The following is a 25937-nucleotide window of genomic DNA, read 5'->3' as shown; positions in this document are numbered from 1 at the left end:
AAAACTGCACACAGTATTCGGGATGTGGTCTCACCAATGCCCTGTATAACTGAAACATAACATCCTTAACTTTATTTTCAATTTCTCTCGTAATAAAGGATAGCATTCCATTAGCCGCCTTTATTACTTTCTGTACCCGCACACAAACTTTTTGTGACTCATGCACTAGATCCCTCTGCACCTCGGAGTTTTGCAGTCGTTCTCCGTCTAAGTAATGCTCCGCTTTTTTATTCTTCCTGCCAAAGTGAACAACTTCACATTTTCCCACATTATACTCCATCTGCAGATCTTTGCCCACTCACTCAACCTATCTATGTCAGTCTGCAACCTGCTTGTGTCCTCCTCAAAACATACTTTCCTTCCTATCTTTGTGTCATCTGCAAATTTAGCTACCATGCCATCGGTCCCCTCATCTAAGTCATAGATATAAATTGGAAAAAGTTGAGGCCCCTGCAGGACTCCAGTCATCACAATCCTGCCACTCAGAAAAGAACCCGTTTATGCCTCCTCTCTGTTTTCTGCCAGCCAGTCGATCTTCCATCCCTGCTGATATGTTACCTCCTGCATCATGAGCTCCTACTTTGTGCAATAACCTTTTATGTGGCACTTTGTCAAATGCTTTCTGGAAATCCAAGTACAGTCTGTCAATGGGTTCCCCTTTGTCCACAGCACATGTTATTCCTTCAAAGAACTCCAATAAATTGGTTAAACATGATTTCTCTTTCACAAAACCATGCTGACTATTCCCGATTATGTTGAGTTTTTCTAAGTGCCCAGCTATCATCTCCTTAAGGATCGATTCTAACATCTTCCCCACAACAGAAGTCAAGCTAACTGGCCTCTAGTTACCTGTTTTCTGCCTCCCTTGCTTCTTGAATAGATGGGTTATATTTGTTGCTTTCCAGTCTGATGGAACCTTTGCAAAATCAAGGGAATTTTGAAAAATGAGCACCAACGCATCTCCTACCTCATGATGCACCCGGTCTATCCAACCTGTCCTCGTAATTTAACCCTTTTAGCCCTGGGATCACCCTGCTGAATCCTGAAGCCTTTCACTATCCTCATGGCTATCTTCCCCGTTAGTGAGTTTTATATCCTGGAGAGGGTCAAAGATTTTCAAAGCCAAACCTCAAATAAAGGTGACGCTTTTGATCCATTTTCTCCCACAGCGGTTTCTTCCATTTTGTTTTGGGATTTCAGGAGATAATTTGCGATTAAATTGAGCAATGCAGCCAGGCTCATTAAGTGCTCCAAGCTTTCCCACTCAGTGAGAGGCGTCATGCAGTTCCTCACTTGAAGAAAGCATAACTGTCAGGCCTGGGAGTTTTGCTTTGTGCCTGTCCCTCCGTCTCATCATCTCCAGCGCAAAAAGCATTTGATGTTGTGATATCAGAAGATCGGGATGATTGCCAAATTGTCAGTCCCTGTGGATCTCATTAAATCTACGGGTTGCCCAGGGGAGCTCGGCTTCACATCTCTTGCAGTTAGCCTCCTGTTTACAGCCCGTCATCTCAGTATTCAGAGTTTTTCGGGTCTCGTGTGTTGATGGATTGAATTCAGCACTTTGCCTGGTAATAATCTCTTTTTAACCTTGCCAGATGCTTTTCCTCTCTAATGTTAAGCTCCCAGCCTGGAGCACCAATGACCAGTAGTGGGAGCAGGGCAATTGGAGATGCAAGCTGGATTATTCATGAACATCTCTTGCTCTATCCAGCTGCCTCTCACTTTGATCTTCACTCCAGCTTCAGCACTCTTCCATTCTCTCTCTCCTCCAGCTTTCCTTACATTCTCTGTTTTGCGCTCTCCTTTGCTGAACTGAGTACTTTGTGAATTGGTTCGAACCAGGGGTTTTCCCCATGAGAAAGTACTTTGATTTATATCGCGCCTTTTACACTCCCAGGAAACCAGGGCGAACTCCCCAGCTCTTCTTAAAATTGTGGCCATGGCACCTTTTACAACCTGTTCTAAACAGGTAGTTAACTTTGAAAACAAATTTCTCTATGTTCAACAACCTCCGTCAGCAGATTTTGATTGAATTTTCCTTCCTTGAACCCAGACTTGTAAAGGACCGCAACAACACTGTTGTTAAAGTTGAAACAAAGAAGTAGGGTTTGTTAACACACTCTTAAACTCGGGAGGGGTTAACTTCACAACGCATGCTCACAAACATACAAGGAAAGGTAAAGGTATCAAAAGGGCAAGGACATTTACCAAATAGAAAATAGCTTAACTGCAAACTCACAGGGGTTTCAGTTGAAATTAGAGTCTGTTTTTTCATTAGCAGGAAGTCCAAAACTGGAGTTAAGCGACTGGAAATGCCGAGTAGGGGTAGGAGTCATTGGAAACCTCTTCTCATACACTTTCTTCTTGTACTTTTGGAGATAAGCTGAGACAGCTTAATTTCTGACGTCGCCCTTTTTGACGAAGAGAAAACTGGCAGAGAGCAGATTTTCTTGCTGTTTTGCAGACTGTGGCTTCATTTCTTCTTGCAGGAAGGCCTCAGAGAAGTGAGATCCAGCTACAATGCAGCTGTGTTTTTGAACGAGCTGTTCCCTCAACTGTTGTTGTTTCAAATCCAGGCAGGCTGAAGAGGGTGGCTTCTGGTTCATGTGACTGGACCCAGTCAAGTAGCTGCCCCACCTCCTGTTGGCGAAGGGAGCTCCGTCCTCCATTTTAACAAGTGGGACACAGAAGTAAAATAACTTAACATGCTGTGCATAATGGCAGTTGACAATAACACCCGAATGCACAAAAATACAAATTACTGTTGGTTCTCATCTGTTCATGACAATCCACAAAGTAAGGCAGACAGGTCCTCGATTTACCATCTCATGAAAGTCGTCACCTCTGCCACTCCACTGGGAGTGTTGGCCTGAATTTTGTGTTCAAGTCTGTGGGGTGCGACTTGGAGCCACGATCTTCTGAATCAGAGGTGATAGAGATACCCATTGAGGTACAGTTGGGTCACACGTTCCTTTGGCCAAAATGCTTTTCCGTGGTGGTGGGTGGGGACTTGTGGAATAGAGAGGCAAAGTGGGGCTTGGGGTAGGATCCTGATTTTCCACAGGAACTGCTGGACTGGGAGAGATTTGAAAGATGGGCAGTGGAAGGCCTACACATTGGACAATGAGTGAGAGAAGGAAATGCCTCTTGGATCAATATTCATCCTGCAACCACCTCTCCACAGCAGTGGGATGTGTTGTGGTGAGGACACTATTCAATACTAACTGCAGCTTCTACTCCCTGGTGACACTGAGTTTCTTCATGTACAATGAGAATCTTTGCTTGTTGTAGAACATATGAGGAACCAGCAGCAGATGACTTAAAAAAAAAACTAATCAAGAGGGAGAAAATTGACAAGAAATATATTAGCGAGAAGGCTTCTCGGTCTTGGAGGCAAAAGGTGAAAGTTCACTTGCTCGGCAGGGCCAACACAACCTGGACAACCTGGAGCCTAAACTGCGACCAAACATTTCAGCAGGGCTGTTCGATTCGGACTGAGAGCCGGGAAGGTCTGTCACTGTCTCCACTTCACCTCCATTCGCCGTGCTGCTTTCACCTGATTTTCCCACTGGAGGAACTGTGTGTCGGTCTTGCTGTTGAAAGGGCAGCAGTCAACAACAACCATCACAACTTGCATTTATATCGCACCTTCAATGTCGGACATTTCCCAAGGTACTTCACAGCAGCATAATCTAACAAAATTTGACACCGAGCCATTTAAAATGAAATTAGGACAGGTGACCAAAAGGTTTCAAGGAGAGTCTTAAAGGAGGGTAGAGAGGCGAAGAGGTTTCAGGAGGTAATTCCAGAACTTGGGTCCTCAGCAGATGACGGCAGATCCTCCGCTGGTTGAGTGATGGAAATTGGGATGTACAAGAGTCCAGAATTTGGAGGAATGCAGAGATTAAGGCATTGTTGGTCTGGGAGCCGATATTGGTCAGCGAGCACTGGAGTGATGGGTGAATGAGACTTGGTGCGAGTTTGAATATAGGCAGCAGAGATTGGGATGAGCCTTTGTTGCTGAAGGATTCAGGACTGCAATGCTTTGGACGTGAGACAGACAGCAGCTATGTATGCAGAGAAGTATCACCCTCTTCAGCTCCATGCTATTGAGATTTGTAGAAACAAATGAATATGATTTGATAGCTATCACAGAGACCTGGTCGCAGGATGACCATGACTGGAAACTCAATGTTCAAGGATATTTGACGTTCCGAAAGAATAGGCAGAAAGGAAAAAGAGGTGGGTAGCTTTGTTATGAAAGGAAGGGATCAGTACCGTTGTGAGTAATGATATCGGTGTAATAAATGGTAATGTAGAATCAGTTTGGGTGGAAATAAGGAATAGCAAGGGAAAGAAATCACGGGTGGGAGTGGTCTATAGAGCCCCGAGATGTTGCCTCTCTGTAGGACAAAGCATTAATCAGGAAATATTGGTGGCGTGTAAGAAGGGCACAGCAATTATCATGGGTGATTTTAATCTGCATATAGACTGGACAAATCAAATTGGCAAGGGTAACGTGGAAGACAAATTTGTAGAGTGCCTCAGGGATTGTTTCTTAGAACAATACGTTGCAGAACCTACCCGGGAACAGGCTATTGTAGATTTGGGAATGTATAATGAGGTAGGATTCATAAGAGATTTCGTAGTTAAGGATCCTCTAGGGGGAAGCGATCATAACATGATAGAATTTCAAATTCAGTTTGAGGTCTCAAACCAGTGTCTTCAACATAAACAAGGGCGATAACAGAGGTGTGAAGAAAGAGTTGTCGAAAGCGGGTTGGGTAGACTAAAGGGGAAGTCAGTGGATGAGCAGTGGCAGACTTTGAAGCAGATATTTCATAACACTCAGCAAACATTTATTCCGGTCTGAAGGAAGGACTCGATGAGAACGATGAACCACCCATGGATAAGAAAGGAAGTTGAGGAGAGTATCACATCAAAAACAAAGGCGTACAATGTGGTGAAAGCTGGTGGTAGGCCCGGGGATTGGGAGTTTTTTTTAGAAACCAGCAACGGATGACTAAAAAAAATCTAATCAAGTGGGAGAAAATTGATTGAGAGTAAATTGGCAAGAAATATAAAAACAAACAGTAAGAGCTTCTACTGGTATATAAAAAGGAAGAGAGTAGCTAAAGTAAGTGTGGGGCCCTTAGAGGATGAGAATGGGAAATTAATAACAGGGAAATGGCAGATAATTTCAACCAATATTTTGCATCGGTCCTCACGGTAGATGACACTATAAACATCCCAACAAGCATAGATGAACAAGGTGTAAATGGGAGGGAGGAACTTGTAACAATCTCTATCACGAGGGAAAAGGTTCTGGACAAACTGATGGGACTAAAGGCAGACAAGTCGCCAGGACCTGATGGCCTGCACCCAAGGGTTTTAAAAAAGTGTGGCTGCAGAGATAGTGGAGGCATTGGTCATAATATACCAAAACTCACTGGATTCCGGTAGGGTACCAGCAGATTGGAAAACCGCTGATATGACACCCCCTATTCAAGAAAGGAGGGAGACAGAAAGCAGGAAACTATAGAGCAGTTAGCTTAACATCAGTCATTGGGAAAATGCTTGAGTCGATTATTAAGGAAGAAATAGAAGGACATTTAGAAAAACATAATGCAATCAAACAGAGTCAACATGGTTTTATGAAAGGGAAATCATGTTTGACAAATTTATTAGAGTGGATAAAGGTGAACCAGTAGATGTTGTGTATTTGGATTTTCAGAAGGAGTTTGATAAGGTGCCACATAAAAGATTATTGCACAAAACAGGAGCTCAGGGTATTGGGGGTAATGTGTTGGCATGGATTGAGGATTGGCTAACACAGAGAAGGGATGAGAGGGTGTGCAGGGGTGGGGGAGGAGGGGTTGTAGAGGGGGAAGGGGGTGAAGGAGGTGAGGGGTTTCCCTGCGATCGAGTCTATTTCAAGGCGAAAGCTCCGCCTCCGGAGGGGAGGGGGGTCTGATTGGAGGCGGCTTTGTAAGTTTCAATATCCATCAGTGTGTCAATCAGAGCGCGGGAGAGAGAGGAGGATAGAGGGAGGAAGGAGGGAGGGAGTGAGCCCGATCCCGATCCCCGCTTTCTCCATCATGCCGCAACTTCATGGAGGAGACGAGCTGGGGGCGAGCGATGAGATGATCCCGTTCAAGGACGAGGGCGAACAGGAGGAGAAGAGTCCGGGACCCGAGTCCGCCGAGCGGGACTTGGCCGATGTCAAATCTTCACTGGTGGAGGAGACGGAGAATCGGAGCAGCGGTTCTGAGGAGCCCGAGGTGAGAGAGATCAGATCAGGCAGTGTTCCTGCAGTCGTCCCTTGCCTGTCCCCTCCTTTCCCTTCCCCTCCCTCCTCCCTCCCTCTCTCTCCCTCCCTCCTTGCCCCCCTCCCTCCCTCCTTCCCCCCCTCCCTCCCTCCTTCCCCCCCTCCCTCCCTCCTTCCCCCTCTCCCTCCCTCCTTCCCCCTCTCCCTCCCTCCTTCCCCCTCTCCCTCCCTCCCTCCCTCCCCCCCCTCTCTGTCTCTCTCCCCCTCTCTATCTCTCTCCCTCCCTCTATCTCTCTCCCTCCCTCCCTCTATCTCTCTCCCTCCCTCCCTCTATCTCTCTCCCTCCCTCCCTCTATCTCTCTCCCTCCCTCCCTCTATCTCTCTCTCTCCCTCCCTCTATCTCTCTCCCTCCCTCTATCTCTCTCCCTCCCTCTATCTCTCTCCCTCCCTCCCCCTCTGTCTCTCTCACTCCCTCCCTCCCCTTCTCTGTCTCTCTCCCTCCTTCCCCTTCTCTATCTCTCTCCCTCCTTCCCCTTCTCTATCTCTCTCCCTCCCTCCTTTCCCCCTCTCTATCTCTCTCCCTCCCTCCCCTTCTCTCTCTCCCTCCCTCCTTTCCCCCTCTCTATCTCTCTCCCTCCCTCCTTCCCCCCTCTCTATCTCTCTCCCTCCCTCCTTCCCCCCTCTCTATCTCTCTCCCTCCCTCCTTCCCCCCTCTCTATCTCTCTCCCTCCCTCCTTCCCCCCTCTCTATCTCTCTCCCTCCCTCCTTCCCTCCTTCCCCCTCTCTCTCACTCCCTCTCCACTTTTTAACAGCTCTCCTCTCTGTCTCTGTCTTTAGGCGGATCGCCGTCCTCAGCCCAGAAACACGGAGAGTTTCTCAGACAAGCCCCGGGATTATCATCTCGAAGGTGAGAGAGACTCTTTCTCACTTCCACCATCAACGCCCCCTCTTTGCATTCTAACATCTTTACAAGTTTTCTTTGAATGCAAAAAGTTTGATCAACTTTTTCCTGTTTTCTCTCTTTCTTTCGGCCATGTTCCAAAATTGCCAGTCAAAAGGCAAGATGGAGGTATGTTGAAGGGAGCTGCAGCTTATCCCTTCATTATGATCCCGGACTTGTCGTCTCCCTACCTCCCGAGCGGAGCCCTGTCTCCCGGGGCCCGCACGGTAAGTCTCCCAAAACTTTTTCTGCCAACTTGCTGCTGTCGCTTTGTTTGTTTGTTGGGGGTTGGGGGGACGAGCTTTCCCATTTCCCATTCCTTTTCCCGTTTCCTCCCCCCCCCCCCCCCAAGACTGGCCTCTCAGCCTTTTGTTCTGGGCTGATACTGAGCCGGGATGGGCAGACAGTCTGTGTGTGTGTGTCCCTCTGTATGTTTGCCCCTGTCTCTCTCTCTCTCTCTCTTTCTCCTGAGAACATTTTACAAAGTTTGGCTCAAGTTCTGCAGTTCGAAAGGGCCCAGGGCGGGTGCAACTTAGATAAAGTCATGGCGTCAGAATCTGTTCCCCAACCAGGGCTGAATACCAAACACTGGGGGGGGGGGGGAGGGAGAGAGAGAGAGTCAAATACCATCAGCCACACTGAGGATTGGGGTCAAGGCCCTGGCATTGAATGGTTTCCTGGATCTTACTGCGTTCACTGTGTCTGGATACACTCGCTCCTTCCTCCTTCCCCATTTCCCTCTGTCCCCATCTGCCACTCTCTTGGTGTCTGCCTCTCACGAAATGTCTCCGTTGGCCAGTTTCTCTCAAACCCTATTAGGTCATTAACTGGTTGTAATGTCTCCTCATTTCTCCATCTGTGCTCTGCAGTAGGAGTGAGTGAGCAGGCCAGTGGCCTGTAGATTTTAAGGATGTGTTAACCCTGTTCTTTGTATCTCTGGAGCGTGTGTTGGATCAGACTTCAACTAGAACTTGTTGGGTGGACAGTCCCTTGTACGTTGGGCTGGATATTTTCCAGGGTGGCAAGATCCCCACAATTCACTCGAGGCTGGGCAACAAACAGTGCGGCATTTGGTTTGTTCCTTCAACGACCACTTGCATTTGACTTAACGTCCCAAGGCGATTCTTAGTAATATCATAGAAAATTTGACATCAAACCATATAAAGAGATATTCAGACAGATGGCCGAAAACTTGGTCAAAATGTTTTTACGGAGCATCTTAAAGGAGGGGAGGGGGGCGGGAAATTCGGGAGGCGATTTCTGAGCCGAGGGCCCAAATAGCTGAAGGCATTGCTGTCCATAGTGGAGTGATTAAAATCGGGGGTGTATAAGAGGCCAGCTTTGGAGGGGAGCAGAAATCTCAGAGTTGGAGGGCTGGAGGAAGCTACACAGATAGGGAGGGGCCAGACCGTGGAGGGATCTGAAAACAAGGATAAGAATTTTAAATGTGAGGTGTTTACAGACCAGATGTCAATGTTGGTCACTGAGCATCAGGGGTGATGAATGGGACAGTGGATATGGACTGCGGAATTTTGGATGACCTCACTTTGAAGTCAGCTGGAGGACGGGAGGCAGGTCGGGAGAAGATACGATAAGCGATGTGGATGAGGGTTTCAGCAGCAGAGCAGGTAGCATTGTGGATATGTTACTGGACGAGTCATTAAGAAAAGTGGAATAATAAACTGGAAGCACCACAGCAGCCGGGCAATTGTAATTTGATTAATTGAATAGTCCTGGAATTAAAAAGCTAGTATCAGTAATGGTGACCGTGAAACGACCTGATGGTCGGAATAACCTATCGGGTTCACTCGTAACCTTAACGGAAGGAAATCTGCCATCCTTACCCTGTCTGGCCGACCTGAGACTCCAGGCCCGCAGTGATGGAGGTGCCTCTTAACTGCCCCCTGCAACTCAGTTGTATTCGAGAAGGCAGTTCACCGTCACTTTTGGAAGAGAGCAGTCACACATGGGCAATAAAGGTTGGCCGTGATGGCGATGCCCACGTCCCGTGAATAAATCAAGAAAAGGAAATGAACTGAGGCAGGGTCAGAGTCTGATGTTACGGAGCTGGAAGTGGGAAGTCTTGGTGATTGAGTGGATAGACACTCAGAAGCTTATCCCAGCGTCAAATACGACACCGAGGTTGCGAACTATCTGGTTTAGCCTGAGACAATTGCCAGGGAGAGGGCTGGAGTCAGTGGCTAGCGAACAACGTTTGTGACGGGAGTAGTTGACAGTCTGCTTCGGAAGTCGATTATTTGGCACGTGGATGCAGTGTCCAGACGGGTGGAGCTTATTTTGCACAATCATGCTTGCAGTGCTGGAGGAATTGGCTTCCGTGAGGTTGCTGGAATTTATTTGCTTCTCCACTCTCCTGCTGGCCCCACCCCATATAACCCTTGACTACGGAGTAGATCAAAAATCTAACTCAGCCTTGAATATATTCAATGACCCAGCCTCCACTGCTCTCTGCGATAGAGAATTTCAAAGATTAACTACCCTCTGAGAGGAGAAATTCCTCCTCAACTCCGTCTTAAAAGGGAGATCACTTATTTTGAAACTGTGTCCCCTAGTTCTGGATTGCCCCATGAGGGGAAACATCCTTTCAGCGTCTACCCTGTCAAACCTCCTCAGAATCTTCCATGTTTCAATAAGATCACCTTTCACTCTTCTAAACTCCAATGAGTATAGGCTCAACCTTTCCTCAAAAGCCAACCCCTTCGTTTCAGGAATCAGCCTAGTGAACGTTCACTGAACTGCCTCCAATGCAAGTTTCTACCTCCTTAAGTCAGGAGACCAAAACTGTCACAGTAGTCGAGGTGTGGTCTTAGCAGTGCCCTGTACAGTTGTAGCAAGACTTCCTGACTTTTATACTCCATCCCCTTTGCAACGAAGGACATCATTTGCCTTGTTAATTACTTGCTGTACCTGCATGCTAACTTGGTGATTCATGAACAAGGGCACCCAGATCCCTCGGTACTGCAGCATGCAGCAATCTTTATCCATATGTAACATATTCTGGTTTTCTATTCTTCCTGCCAAAGTGGATAACCTCCCATTTGCTTACATACTCCATCTGCCATAATATTTCACACTCACTTAATCTGTCTGTTTCCCTTTGCAGATACTTGTGTCCTCCTCACAACTTGCTTTCCGAACTTTCTTTGTATCGTCTGCAAAGTTTACTGCAATGCACTCGGTCCCTTCACCCAAGTCATTAATATAGATTGTAAATAGTTGAGGCCTCGGCTCTGATCCCTCCATGAGTTACAGTTTTCTAACCTGGAAATGACTCATTTATCCCAAATCTCTGTTTCCTGTTAGTTCGTCAATCATCTATCCATGCTAATACATCACCCCCAACAGCATGAGCTGTTATCTTGTGTAGTAACCTTTAATGTGGCACTTCATCGAATTCCTTTTGAAAATCCAAATACACTACATCTACTGGTTCCCCTTTATCCACCCTGCTTGTTGACATCCTCAAAGAACTCTAATAAATTTGTCAAACACAATTTCCCTTTCATAAACCAGAAGTTAACATGGCAGCCAGGAAGTTGGATGGTGAGCATTTTGTTGGAAATATGGTTGAGAGAGCAGGGTTTGGTCGAAAGGGCAAGAAGAGCTCTGACCGTTTAAAAAAAAATCATCAATGGGAAGCAGGTGTCGTTGGCAAGGCCAGCATTTATTGCTTTTCCCTGACTGCTTTTGAGAAAGTGGCAGTTAGCTGTCGTCTTGAACCACTGCGATCTATGCAGTGAAGGTGTTCCCACAGTGCTATTTGGGAGGGAGTTCCAGGATTTTGACCCAGTGACAATGAAGGAACGGTGATATATTTCCAAGTCAGGACGATGTGTGACTTGGAGGAGATCTTGCATGTGGTGGTGTTCTCGTGCATCTGCTGCCCTTGTCCTTTGAAACAGCAGAGGTCGCAGGTTTAGAAGTTGCTGAATTATCTTTTACATGCTGCATACTGCAGCCGCGGTGGAGGGAGCAAATGCTTAAGCTGGTGGATGGGTTGCCAATCAAGTGGGCTGCTTTGTCCTGGATGGTGTCAAGCTCTTTGAGTGTTGTTCTAGCTGCACTCATCCAGGCAAGTTGAGAGTATTCCATCACACTTCTGACGTGTGTGTTGTAGATGCTGGAGAGGAGTTGAGTCACTCGCCACAGAAAAGTCAGTCTCTGACCTGCTCTTGTAGCCACAGCAGCGGTCCATTTAGGTTTCTGGGTCAATGTTAGCTGCCAGGACTTTGGTGGGGGATTTGGTGATGTGAATGCTGTTGAATATCAAAGGGAGAGGGTTAGATTCTTCATTGTTTGAGATTGTCATTGCCTGGCACTTGTGTGTTGCAAATGTTACTTGCCACTTATCAGCCCAAACCTGGATGTTGTCCAGGTCTTGCTGCCTGAAGGGATGGACTGCTTCAATATCTGAGGGGTTGTGAATGGGACTGAATCCTGTGCAATCATCAGTTAACATCTTCATTTCTGACCTAATTTTATGGAGGGAAGGTCATTGATGAAGTAGCTCAGATGGTTGGGCCTGGGACACTCCCTGATGAACTGTTGCAGCAATGTCCTGAATGCCTTCCAATCACCACAGCCATCATCTTTGTGCTCTATATGACTCCAATTTTGCGAGGGCTCCTTGCTATGATATTTGGTCAAATGCCCGTTTGATGTCAAGGGCAGCCACTCTCATCTCATTTCTTGAATTCGGCTCTTCAGTCTGTGCTTGGACTAAGATTGTAACCAGGGCTGAAGCAGAGTCACCCTGGCAGAACCCAAACTGAGCAAGTGCTGATTGATAGCACTGTCAAGGTCACCTTCCATCACTTTGTTGATGACTGAGGGGAGGCTGATGGGGCAATAAATCGCCAGACTGGATTTGTCCTGCTTTTTGTAGACAGGGCATACCTGGGCAATTTTCCACACTGTCGGCTAGGTACCAGTGTTGTAGATGTATTGGAACAGCTTGGCGAGGAGGAGGTATTGGGTAGGCTATCTCTATTTAAAGTTAATGAAGCACCAGGACTGGATGAGATACATCCAAGGATACTGAAGGAAGAGAGAGTGTAAATTGTGGAGGCACTGGCCATAATTTTCCAGTCTTCATTAAACTAGGGGGTGGTGCTGGAGGACTGGAGAATTGCACACGTTACATCCTTGTTGAAAAAAGGATGTAAAGATCAGCCCAGCAACTACAGACTAGTCAGTTTAACTTTGGTGGTGGAGAAAATTCTAGCAAGACTAATTCGGGATAAAATGATTGGGAACATGGAAAATTTGCAGGTTTATTAAAGAAATCCAGCACGCATTTGTTAAGGGAAAATAGTGTTTGACTAATGTACTTGAGTTTTTTGAAGAGGTAACCGAAAGGGTTGATGAGGGCAGCGCTGTTGATATGACGTACATGGACTTTCGGAAGGCATTTGATAAAGTGCCTCACGACCAACATGTGAGCAAACTTGTAGCTCATGGAATAAAAGGGACGGTAGCAACATGGAATTGGCTGAGTGACAGGAAACAGAGAGTAGTGGTTGATCTGCAAACAAGAAATGCTGGAAATACTCAGCAGGTCTGGCAGCATCTGTGTAGAGAGAAGCAGAGTTAACGTTTCAGGTCAGTGACCCTTCTTCAGAACTGACAAATATTAGAAATGTAAAAGATTTTAAGCAAGTAGAGCGGGGGTGGGGCACGAGATAACAAAAGTGAAGGTGTTGATAGGACAAGGTCACAGAGAATAACTGACCAGAAGGTTATGGAGCAAAGGCAAATGGTATGTTAATGGTGTGCTGAAAGACAAAGCGTTAGTGCAGAGAGGGTGAGAATTGACTGTAAATGAACAACCCTGGCTCCTCCAAGCACAACAGTAAAAAAAAACAGTGGGTAGGCACAGTAGAAACAAACTAAAATACAATAAACAAAAAAGAGAAAAAAACCCAAAAAATGATAAGGGGCCTGCCATGCTCTGAAATTATTGAACTCAATGTTCAGTCCGGCAGGCTATAGTGTGCCTAATCGGTAAATGAGGTACTGTTCCTCGAGCTTGCGTTGATGTTCACTGCAACAATCCCAGGACAGAGATGTGAGCATGAGAGCAGGGGCTGGGTGTTGAAATGGCAAGCAACCAGAAGCTCGGGGTCATGCTTACGGACTGAGCGGAGGCGTGACCCTTGAAATGCATTGGTGGTCATCTTCCAAGATTCTATAGACTCTGGAACAGTTCTTACAGATTGGAGGGTAGCTAATGTAACCCCACTATTTAAAAAGGCAGGTAGAGAGAAAGCTGGGAATTATAGACCAGTCAGCCTGACGTCGGTAGTGGGGAAAATTCTAGAGTCCATTATCAAAGATTTTACAGCAGACACTTAGAGAACAGTGGTAGAATCGGACAGAGTCAGCATGGATTTACGAAAGGGAAATCATGCTTGACAATTCTACTAGAATTCTTCGAGGATGTAACTAGTAGAGTTGATGAGGGGGAGCCGGTGGATGTGGTTTATTTGGACTTTGAGAAGGCTTTGGACAAAGTCCCACATAAGAGATTAGTGTGTAAAATTAAAGCGCATGGTATTGGGGGTAGTGTATTGCGATGGATAGAAAATTGGTTGGCAGACAGGAAACAAAGAGTAGGGATAAACGGGTCATTTTCCGAGTGGCAAGCAGTGACTCGTGGGGTACCGCAGGGATCAGTGCTAGGACCGCGGCTATTCACAATATACATTAATGATTTAGATGAGGGAACTAAATGTAATATCTCCAAATTTGCAGGTGACACAAAACTGGGTGGAAGGGTGTGTTGTGAGGAGGAAGCAGAGAGGCTTCAGGGTGATTTGGACAAGTTGAGTGAGTGGGCTAATGCATGGCAGATGCAATATAATGTGGATAATTGTGAGGTTATCCACTTTGGTAGCAAAACCAGGAAGGCAGATTATTATCTGAACTTATAAACTGAGAGAGGGGAATATTCAGTGAGACCTGGGTGTTCTCGTATACCAGTCGCTGAAGGTAAGCATGCAGGTGCAACGGGCGGTAAAAAAGGCAAATGGTATGTTGGCCTTCATAGCGAGAGGATTCGAGTACAGGAGCAGGAATGTCTTGTTGCAATTATACAGGGCCTTGGTGAGGCCACACCTGGAATATTTTGTGTGCAGTTTTGGTCTCCTTATCTGAGGAAGGATGTTCTTGCTACAGAGGGAGTGCAGCGAAGGTTTACCTGCCTGATTCCTGGGATTGCGGGACTGGTGTATGAGGAGAGATTGAGTCGGTTAGGATTATGTTTGCTGGAGTTCAGAAGAGTGAGGGGGGATCTCATAGAAACCTATGAAATTCTAACAGGACTTGACAGGGTAGATGCAGGAAGGATGTTCCCGATGGTGGGGGAGTCCGGAACCAGGGGTCATAATCAAAGGATACGGGGTAAGCCATTCAGGATTGAGATGAGGAGAAATTTCTTCACCCAGAGAGTGGTGAGCCTGTGGAATTCACTACCACAGAAAGCCGTTGAGGTCAAAACATTGTATGTTTTCAAGAAGGAGTTAGATTTTGCTCTTGGGGCGAAAGAGATCAAAGGGTATGGGGCGTAAGTGGGAACAGGTTACTGAGCTGGATGATCAGCCATGATCATAATGAATGGCGGAGCAGGCTCGAAGGGCCGAATGGCCTACTGCTGCTCCTGTTTTCTATGTTTCTATGTCTGGACAGAGTAGATCGAAAGAAACTGGTACCACTCATGGAAGGATCAACAACGAGATTTAAGGTAATTGGCAACAGAAGCAATGGCAACATTCGGAAAAAGTTTTCCATACAGCGAGTGCTGATGGTCTGGAATGCACTGTCGGAGAGTGTGGTGCAGGCAGATTCAATCGAGGCCTTCAAAAGGGAATTCGACTGTTAAATGAAAAGGAAGAATGTGCAGTGTTCTGGTGAGAAGGCGGGGGAACGGCAACGAGTGAATTGCTCATTTGGAGAGCCGGTGCAGACATGATGGGCTGAATGGCTGCCTCCTGTGATATGATACTGGAACCCATATATTTTGCTGTATCCAGTGTGTTCAACCGTTTCTTGATGTATGAAGTGAATCATATTGGCTGAAGACTGGCTTCTGAGATGGTGGGGATCTTGGGAGGGGTCTAAGATGAATCATCCACTCGGCACTTCTGGCTGAAGATGGTTGGCTACGCCTAGAGTGGATAAGTTGCCTGGTTTGGTTGTCTTGCAGTCTAGATTGCAAAAGGAAGTCTGGGTGGATATAGCACAAGGCCTTGCCATCATCTTCTATTCTTCCCTCGACACCAGGGAGGTGCCAGAGGATTGGAGAGTGGCAAAAATGACACCCTTATTTAAGCAAGGGTGTAAGGCCACTGCTAGTAACTACAGGTTGGTTTATTTAACACCAGTAGTGGGTCAGGTTTTAGGAAGAATAATCAGGGGAAATTAGAGACCCAGCATGGATTTGTGGAAGGCAGATCGTTGCCTCATCGAATTGAATTTTTTGATGAAGTACTGGAGAAGATTGATGTACGGAATGCAATTGGAATTGTCGATATGGATTTGAAGAAAGCATTTGACAAAGGACCACACGAAAGGCTGCTTAACAAAATTCGGAATGGTTCCGGGGATGAGTGAAGAGGATAGATTGGCAAAGCTGGGACTGTTCTCTTCACAGAAGAGAAGGTTGAGAGGAGATTTGTTGGAGCTGTTCAAAGTCATGAGGGATTTGGTCAGAGTAGATCTGGAGAAACCGCCAGCATTCGCGGAAGGCTCAAGAACCAGAAGACAACGATTTGTGTTTGACAAAAGAAGCAAAGGCAAAATGAGGAAACACGTTTTTAGGCAGCGAGCGTTTAGAATCTGGAATGCACTGCCTGAGAGTGTGGTGGAGGCAGGTTCAGTCAGAAGCAGAGGAGTGGAACTCACTGAGTAGCTCTGACAGAGAGCCTCCCCTGTGCTGTCAGCTTTTTATCATTCTATTTTCCAGATCAGGTCGACAAGGAAAAGCTGTTCCCATTAGCTGATGGTACAAGGACTAGGGAACATAGCTGAACGGTTTTGGAAAAGACATGCAGGGGAATGTGAGGATGAACTTGGTTACGCAGTGCGTGGTAATGACCTGGGACTCACTGCCTACAACAGTGGTGGAAGATGAATGATTTCAAAAGGAAATTGGATGGGCACTTGAGGGAAAGAAAGTTGCTGGACTACAGGGATAGAGCTGGGAATGGAACTGACTAGGTTGCTGTACAGAGAGCCGACGTGGACTCGATGGACTGAGTCTCTTGCACTGATGTGCTGAGCTTTGCCATTATTAAGGATGGACATGTACACGGAGCTGCCCCCTGCTGAACTCTGGATTGATCAGCTGAGGGAGAATGTTAAGTGATAATGAGCGGGAGATGACTTTCCCCAGGATAGACCAAATGCCATGACACATTGTGGGGTCCTTACTCAATGTTAAGAATCCCAGGGCCATTCCTGACAGTATACCACTGTATCTCCTGCTGAGTCTACCCAGCTGGTGGGAAAGGACATCCCAAGGGATGGTGATGGAGAATAATTAAAACAGAAATTGCTGGCAATAGTCAGCAGGTTTAGCAGCATCTGTCCAGCAAGAAATAGAGTTAACATATCATCAATGACATTTCGTCAGACCTGAAATGTTAACTTGCTTTCTCTCTCTGCAGATACTAGCAAAGTGGCTCCAGCATTTTGTGTTGGTAATTCAGATTTCCAGCATGTGCAGTAGAATGCTTTTGTTCTGGTCATGGAGTGGTCTGGGACATTGCCTGAAAGGTATGATTCATGAAGTATAACCATGTCAGGTGGGGGAGAGGGGGAGAATAGTGGGGGATGGGTAGTGGGGATGGGGGAGGGGGTGAGAGTAGTTGTGAATGCGTGGGGAATGGCAGGGTTGAAGGGAATGCTGAGCATTTGGCTGAAAGCGAGGGGTGGTTTGTGGGAGATTCCCCAAGTTGTGTTTCTGAGGCAGTGTATGGATGGAGTGTTGGGGTGGAGGATGGAGAGGGCGACACACACTGAGCAAAGGAAGGGTGGACTCAGGGTGATTTTGAGTCACAATCTGTGGTCCTGCCCTGCCCTGCCCCGATAATCTGGATCGCATTATCATCTGTATGTGTCTGAGGATGACTGGAATCCCACCTAATCCTGGTTTCAATACAGTAACCATCCACAGTCTATACTTAGTCAGTTGGTGTAGAGCCAGTCCAGGGCCTCTTGGTTTGTGGGCTTTCTTGTGCAGTGGGTCTGGGACAAGTTGGCCTGGTTGCTTGGAGACTCCTTTTTGTTCTGGGTCCCCTGGTATCCCCTCTGTGCATTCCTGGGCATTGTTGATATAATTTGTACAAGGCATTTGTTTAGTTTAACCGTGAGTGGGGGGTTGTTTGGGAACGGGATTGCACTGAAATCAAGAGGGCAACTTTCCAGGAATTAAACTGTCTGACCTAACGCTGTCTCTTGTTTGCCTATTGTACATACTCTCTGGCCCTCTCGCTTTCTAACTTGATCACTCTCGGACCTGCTGACTCTCACTCTCTCTCTCTCCCCGTTAAGCCGACAGTACTGTAAGCTCCCTGACAGTGACTGGTCCTCTATCAACAATGGTAAACTGGTTTGAATCAGTGGCGACTTGCTCCGTTTTGTTTTCATTACAAACATTTGAAGTATGTCGTGGTGAGCGTCTGTGGCAGTTGCATTGGATGCCTGACAATTGCCTCTCTGTTCCCAGCATACTGTGTGTGAGTGAACTGCCAGCTTCTGGAGATTTGTGCTCTGAGTTCGTGTAGTCCCTCCCCCGTCAACTGCACCCTCGCCTCAAACATGGAGCAGAGCACACACGCAGCACCTGGGATGCGAGGTTTCAGATTTGCCTGGGCAGTAGAGTAGAGTTTGGATTCAGGGACGGAATCTGGGCAAGGTCCACATATTCATTTTGCATTTTGTTTACTTCCCCAAAGCTCCTCCCCTTTCCCCACTCCTAGTACACTTAATGTCCCCCTCCCCTCACCCTGAGCAACAGTTCGACTAAATCCCGTTCTCTGTGCGGAGCACTTTTGCTGCACCACACGGTTCTTTTCAGAATACTGTGCAGCCTGTTTTTGCCCAGCGTGACACCTTTCCCGTTGTTGGGTGGCCACTAACCCACATGGCTCAGAGAGAATGTTGCTCCTGAGAGGGTTTGGGACAGTGTAGAGGGAGATTTACTCTGCATCTAACCGCCATGCTGAGAGTGTTTGTTTGATGGGAAGAGTGTAGAGGGAGATTTACTCTGCATCTAACCCGTGCTGTACCTGTGCTAGGACCTGGGAGTGTTTGATGGGACAATGCAGAACAGGGTGTGCAACTTGTTTGCGTTGGGGGGCCACATTACAATTTTTATTCTATATAGTGGGCTGATGAGAAAATTTCAGAGATATAAAGACATTAAAAACTTGTCTAAATAATTAAAGCAACAACAAAAGTGCAATTTTGTGAAGCAGCTTTAAATGAGGAGAATAATTTATTGACTTAGTTTCTCGTCAAGATGTTGAAAACTGATTTGTTGAGAGACCTGGCGTTGTTTTTGCTTGTGTCAGTACACGCTCTCTGTCTGCACATTTGATGTTGCGATTTGCACTGTTCCGGAATGAGGTCCATCTCTCAGGAGACATGACATCTCTCTCCTCCCCCTCTGCCCCCCTTCCCTCCGTCCCCCCTTCTGCCGCCCCTGCCCTCTTTCTCCCCCGCGCGTGCTCCCATACTGTCCCTTTTTCTCGCTCTCTCCCTGTCACCCACCTGCGCTTGCTCAGTTTCTATCCCCGCCACTTGTCGCCTGCGCGCACACTCTTTCTGTCCCCTGCACTGTTTCTTTCTCCCCTTCAGTCCCCCGCCTGCTCCCTCTTTCTCCTTCGGCCCACTCACTCATTGGCATGCACTGTCTGCCTGCCTCCCTCTCTCTCTGCCTCCCTCTCTCTCTGCCTCCCTCTCTCTCTGCCTCCCTCTCTCTCTGCCTCCCTCTCTCTCTGCCTCCCTCTCTCTCTGCCTCCCTCTCTCTCTGCCTCCCTCTCTCTCTGCCTCCCTCTCTCTCTGCTTCCCTCTCTCTCTGCCTCCCTCTCTTTCTCTCTCTGCCTCCCTCTCTTTCTCTCTCCGCCTCTCTCTGCCTCCACCTCTCTCTCTGTCTGCCTCCACCTCTCTCTCTCTCTCTGTCTGCCTCCACCTCTCTCTCTCTCTCTGTCTGCCTCCACCTCTCTCTCTCTCTCTCTCTCTGTCTGCCTCCACCTCTCTCTCTCTCTTTCTCTCTCTGCCTCCACCTCTCTCTCTCTCTCTCTCTCTCTGCCTCCACCTCTCTCTCTCTCTCTCTCTGCCTCCGCCCCCTCTCTCTCTGCCTCCGCCCCCTCTCTCTCTGCCTCCGCCCCCTCTCTCTCTGCCTCCGCCCCCTCTCTCTCTGCCTCCGCCCCCTCTCTCTCTGCCTCCGCCCCCTCTCTCTCTGCCTCCGCCCCCTCTCTCTCTGCCTCCGCCCCCTCTCTCTCTGCCTCCGCCCCCTCTCTCTCTGCCTCCGCCCCCTCTCTCTCTGCCTCCGCCCCCTCTCTCTCTGCCTCCGCCCCCTCTCTCTCTGCCTCCGCCCCCTCTCTCTCTGCCTCCGCCCCCTCTCTCTCTGCCTCCGCCCCCTCTCTCTCTGCCTCCGCCCCCTCTCTCTCTGCCTCCGCCCCCTCTCTCTCTGCCTCCGCCCCCTCTCTCTCTGCCTCCGCCCCCTCTCTCTCTGCCTCCGCCCCCTCTCTCTCTGCCTCCGCCCCCTCTCTCTCTGCCTCCGCCCCCTCTCTCTCTGCCTCCGCCCCCTCTCTCTCTGCCTCCGCCCCCTCTCTCTCTGCCTCCGCCCCCTCTCTCTCTGCCTCCGCCCCCTCTCTCTCTGCCTCCGCCCCCTCTCTCTCTGCCTCCGCCCCCTCTCTCTCTGCCTCCGCCCCCTCTCTCTCTGCCTCCGCCCCCTCTCTCTCTGCCTCCGCCCCCTCTCTCTCTGCCTCCGCCCCCTCTCTCTCTGCCTCTGCCTCCGCCCCCTCTCTCTCTGCCTCCGCTCCCTCTCTCTCTGCCTCCGCCCCCCTCTCTCTCTGCCTCCGCCCCCCTCTCTCTCTGCCTCCGCCCCCCTCTCTCTCTGCCTCCGCCCCCTCTCTCTCTGCCTCCGCCCCCTCTCTCTCTGCCTCCGCCCCCTCTCTCTCTGCCTCCGCCCCCTCTCTCTCTCTGCCTCCGCCCCCTCTCTCTCTCTGCCTCCGCCCCCTCTCTCTCTCTGCCTCCGCCCCCTCTCTCTCTCTGCCTCCGCCCCCTCTCTCTCTCTGCCTCCGCCCCCCTCTCTCTCTCTGCCTCCGCCCCCTCTCTCTCTCTGCCTCCGCCCCCTCTCTCTCTCTGCCTCCGCCCCCTCTCTCTCTCTGCCTCCGCCCCCTCTCTCTCTCTGCCTCCGCCCCCCCCTCTCTGCCTCCGCCCCCCTCTCTCTCTGCCTCCGCCCCCCCTCTCTCTCTGCCTCCGCCCCCCCCTCTCTCTGCCTCCGCCCCCCCTCTCTCTCTGCCTCCGCCCCCCTCTCTCTCTGCCCCCGCCCCCTCTCTCTCTGCCCCGCCCCCTCTCTCTCTGCCCCCGCCCCCTCCCTCTCTGCCTCCGCCCCCTCCCTCTCTGCCTCCGCCCCCTCCCTCTCTGCCTCCGCCCCCTCTCCCTCTCTGCCTCCGCCCCCTCTCCCTCTCTGCCTCCGCCCCCTCTCTCCCTGCCTCCGCCCCCCCCCCCCCCCCCTTCTTACTCTCGGCCTCCGCCCCCCCCCCTCTCTCTCGGTCCCCGCCCCCCTCTCTCTCTCTCTCTCTCTCTCTTTCTATCTCGCGTCCCGCACTCCACTCCTCGCTCCGCATCTGTTCACTCACCATAAATATGGGTAGCGGAGACAGGCTGTGAACGCCGCCTTTCCGCTGGGTACAGCCGTGTTGAGTAGGCACGGGGTCCTAACCAATCAATTGCTGCCCGCCAAGATGTTGACATTCCGGTAATTTACTTCCACGGGCCGGATAGAAACATTTGGAGGTGTGGATTCTGGCCCGTGGGCTGTATATTGGATCACCATGATGTCAAGGGAGCTTTACTCTTTATCTACCCTGTGCCATATCTGTCTTGGGGGTGTTTATGGGAAAGTGTAGATGGAGTTTAATTCTATTCCTTTTTTTTAACCCTTCATGGGATGTGGGCATAGGCCACCATTTATTGCCCACCCCTAATTGCCCTTGAGGAGGTGGTGCTGAGCTGCCTTCTTGAACTGATGTGGAATCTGTTTGTGCAGAGCTGAGAAATATTAACGGGGAAAAAACGTGAGTGGGAGTTGGAGATAGACCCCCAAACTGTAGTGGTGATGTTGGGAATGGCATTAAACAGGAAATTAGAGATGCATGCAATAAAGGAACATCTGTAATTATGGGTGACTTTAATCTGCATATAGATTGGGCAAATGACATTCGTCACAATACCGTAGAAGAGGAATTCATGGAGTGCATACGGGATGGTTTTCTGGACCAATAAGTTGAGGTACCAACTCGAGAATAGGCCATCCTCGACTGGGTATTGTGTAATGAGAGGGGAATAATTGACAGTCTAGTTGTGCGAGTTCCCTTGGGGATGAGCGACCATAATATGATAGAATTCTTCATCAAGATGGAGAGTGACGTAGTTGATTCTGAGACTAGAGTCCTGAATCTTAATAAAGGAAACTACGAAGGTATGAGGCACGAGTTGGCTACGACAGATTGGGAAACGTTACTTAAAGGGATTGACGGTGGATAGGCAATGGCAAACATTCAAAGAGCGTATGGATGAACTGCAACAATTGTTTACTCCTGTCTGTTGCAAAAGTAAAAGGGGAAAGGTAGCCAAACCATGGCTTACAAGGGAAATTAGAGATAGCATTAGATCCAAGGAAGAGGCATACAAATTCGCCAGACAAAAACGACAGATCTGAGGATTGGGAGCAGTTTAGAATTCAGCAAAGGAGGACCAAGGGATTGATTAAGAAGGGGGAAATAGAGTACGGGAGCAAGCTTGCGGGGAGCATAAAAGCTGAATGTAAAAGTTTCTGTAGGTATGTGAAGAGAAAAGGATTGGTGAAGACAAATGTCAGTCCCTTAAAGTCGGAAACAGGGGAATTTATTCTGGGGAACAAAGAAATGGCTGACCAACTAAATTCATACTTTGGTTCTGTCTTCACAAAGGAGGACACAAATATCACACCAGAAATGTTTGGGAACACAGGGTTTAGTGAGAGAGAGGAACTGAAGGAAATCCATATTAGTAGAGAAATGATGTTGGGGAAATTGATGGGATTGAAGGCCGTTAATTCCCCAGCGCCTGATAATCTACATCCCAGAGTATTTAAGGAAGTGGCCCTAGAAATAGTGGATGTATTGGTGGTCATCTTCCAAGATTCTGTAGACTCTGGAACAGTTCCTACAGATTGGAGGGCAGCTAATGTAACCCCACTATTTAAAAAGGGAGGTAGTGAGAAAGCAGGGAATTATAGACCAGTCAGCCTGACGTCTGTAGTGGGGAACATTCGAGAGTCCATTATCAAAGATTTTATAGCAGAGCACTTGGAGAACAGTGGTCGAATTGGACAGAGTCAGCATGGATTTACGAAAGGGAAATCATGCTTGACAAATCTAGTAGAATTGTTCGAGGATGTAACTAGTAGAGTTGATAAGGGACAGCCAATGGATGTGGTTTATTTGGACTTTCAGATGGCTTTCAACCAAGTCCCACATCAGAGATTAGCGTGTAAAATTAAAGCGCATGGGATTGGGGGTGGTGTATTGCGATGGTTGGCAGACAGGAAACAAAGAGTAGAAATAAACGGGTCTTTTTCCGAATGGCAGGCAGTCACTAGTGGTGTACTGCAGAAATCGGTGCTAGGACCCCAGCTATTCACAATATATATTAATGATTTAGATGAGGGAACTAAATGGAATCTCCAAATTTGCAGATGACACAAAACTGGGTGGGAGGGTGAATTGTGAGGAGGACGCAGAGAGGCTTCAGGGTGATTTGGACAGATTGAGTGAGTGGGCTTCTGCATGGCAGATGCAGTACAATGTGGATAAATGTGAGGTTATCCACTTTGGTAGCAAAAACAGGAAGGCAGATTATTATCTGAAAGGCTATAAACTGAGAGAGGGGAATATTCAGCGAGACCTGGGTGTTGTCGTACACCAGTCGCTGAAGGTAAGCATGCAGGTGCAGCAGGCGGTAAAAAAGGCAAATGGTATGTTGGCCTTCATAGCGAGAGGATTCAAGTACAGGAGCGGGAATGTCTTGCAGTAATTATACAGGGCTTTGGTGAGGCCACACCTGGAATATTTTGTGTGCAGTTTTGGTCTCCTTATCTGAGGAAGGATGTTCTTGCTACAGAGGGAGTGCAGCGAAGGTTTACCAGACTGATTCCTGGGATGGCGGGACTGACGTATGAGGAGAGATTGAGTCGTTTAGGATTATATTTGCTGGAGTTCAGAAGAGTGAGGTGGGGATCTCATAGAAACCTAAAAAATTCCAACATGACTTGACAGGGTAGATGCAGGAAGGATGTTCCCGATGGTGGGGGAGTCCAGAACCAGGGGTCATAGTCTAAGGATACAGGGTAAGCCTTTCAGGACTGAGATGAGGAGAAATTACTTCACCCAGGGAGTGGTGAACCTGTGGAATTCACTACCACAGAAAGATGTTGAGGCCAAAACTTTGTATGTTTTCAAGAAGGAGTCAGATATAGCTCTTAGGGTGAAAGGGATCAAAGGACAGGGCGGGGGGTAAGCGGGAACAGGTTACTGAGCTGGATGAACAGGTTACTGAGCTGGATGATCAGCCATGATCATAATGAATGGCGGAGCAGGTTTCAAGGGCCGAATGGCCTACTGCTGCTCCTATTTTCTATGTTTCTGTGTAACTGCTGCAGTCCACCTGGGGCAGGTATACCCACAGTGCTGTTAGGAAGGGAGTTCCTGGACTTTTCACCCAGCAACACTGAAGGAACGACAATGTCGTTCCAACTCAGGATGGCGTGTGGCTTGTTGGGGGACTTGCAGGTGGTGGTGTTCCCATGCATCTGCTGCCCTTGTCCCTCTAGGTGGTAGAGGTCATGAGTTTGGAACGCGCTGTCGAAGGAACCTTTGTGCGTTGCTGCAGTGCATCTTGTAGATGATACACACTGCTGCCACTGTGCGTCGGGTGGAGGGAGTGAATGTTTGTGGATGGGGTGCCAATCAAGCGGGCTGCTTTGCCCTGGACGGTGTCGAGCTTCTTGAGTGTTGTTGGAGCTGCACCCATCCAGGCAAGTGGAGAGTATTCCATCACACTCCTGACTTGTGCCTTGTCGATGGTGGGCAGGTTTTGGGGAGTCAGGAGGTGAGTTACTCGCCTCAGGATTCCGAGCCTCTGACCTGCTCTTGTGGCCATGGTATTTATATGGCTACTCCAGGTCAGTTTCTGGTCAATGGTAACCCCCAGGATGTTGATAGTGGGGAATTCAGTGATGATATTTCCGTTGAATGTCAAGGGGAGATGGTTAGATTCTCTCTTGTTGGAGATGGTCATTGCCTGGCACTTGTGGCGTGAATGTTACTTGCCACTTATCAGCCCAAGCCTGGATATTGTCCAGGTCTTGCTGCATTTCTACACGGACTGCTTCAATATCTGAGGAGTCGCGAATGGTGCTGAACACTGTGCAATCATCAGCGAACATCCCCACTTCTGACCTTATGATGGAAGGAAGGTCATATTGATGAAGCAGCTGAAGATGGTTGGGCCGAGGACACTACCCTGAGGAACTCCTGCAGTGATGTCCTGGAGCTGAGATGATTGACCTCCAACAACCACAACCATCTTCCTTTGCACTAGTTACGACTCCAACCATTGGAGAGTGTCCCCCCCAATTCCCATTGACTCCAGTTTTGCTAGGGCTCCTTGATGCCATACTTGGTTAAATGCTGCCTTGATGTCAAGGGCAGTCACTCTCACCTCATCTCTGGAGTTCAGCTCTTTTGTCCATGTTTGAACCAAGGCTGTAATGAGGTCAGGAGCTGAGTGGCCCTGGCGGAACCCAAACTGAGCGTCACTGAGCAGGTTATTGCGAAGCAATTGCCGCTCGATAGCATCGTTGATGACCCCTTCCATCACTTTACTGATAGAGAGTAGACTGATGGGGCGGTAATTGGCCGGGTTGGATTTGTCCTGCTTTTTGTGCACAGGACATACATGGGCAATTTCCCACGTTGGTTATTAACTGGTTATGTCCTTTGTGTGAATTTTACTTTGTATTTTCATTTGATTGGAGCTCTGTAATTGAGGGACCCATTTGTAAAGAGTGAAAACTGAATTGTCAACTGGTCCTTGTTTGCACTGTGACATTTTCCCACAAATCTTTGCAAATCTTAGTTTTATAAGTGAAGACCTGACTGTCGTGCTACCATGGTGATAATTTTTTGTTTTTCAACAGGACCATCCTGGCAGTCTCTGAGTCAGTCACTGATTTCCAATAGTTTCCAAAATAAAGAGCCAGGGACTTCTTTCAGAACAAAAAGTTAAGATCAAACAGTGAGCTGATGCTGGCTGCCTGTGGGGAGGGTTGTGCTCCTCTGGAACTGAGTCACAGAGAAGAGGAGGATCCTCATGTCGGTCCCTGTTTGTGTTTATTTGGTGGATCTTAGTTAGTTGCTGTGAATGAAGTCA

General features: G+C 48.4%; 1 protein-coding gene across 3 annotated transcripts in view; it reads left to right on the top strand.

Moving 5' to 3' along the window:
• The first annotated feature begins 5914 nt into the window (after positions 1–5914).
• Positions 5915–25937, top strand: part of LOC137357088 (transcription factor 7-like 2) — a 59758-nt gene continuing 39735 nt past the window's right edge. For 2 of the 3 annotated variants that reach the window (XM_068023100.1, XM_068023099.1), the window contains exons 1-3: positions 6012–6284; positions 7109–7178; positions 7323–7438. In XM_068023100.1, the coding sequence (XP_067879201.1) occupies positions 6102–6284; positions 7109–7178; positions 7323–7438 (369 nt within the window). In that variant the 5' untranslated portion in view covers positions 6012–6101. Of the gene's footprint in view, positions 6285–7108; positions 7179–7322; positions 7439–25937 lie in introns of all 3 variants that reach the window. The other variant, XM_068023101.1, reaches the window with a different exon arrangement.

This window comes from Heterodontus francisci, chromosome 47 (genome assembly GCF_036365525.1).
Source record: "Heterodontus francisci isolate sHetFra1 chromosome 47, sHetFra1.hap1, whole genome shotgun sequence".
NCBI classification, from domain to species: Eukaryota; Metazoa; Chordata; class Chondrichthyes; order Heterodontiformes; family Heterodontidae; genus Heterodontus; species Heterodontus francisci.
The sequence above is the reverse complement of the archived record's forward strand: the minus strand, read 5'-3'. Positions and strand labels throughout refer to the sequence as shown.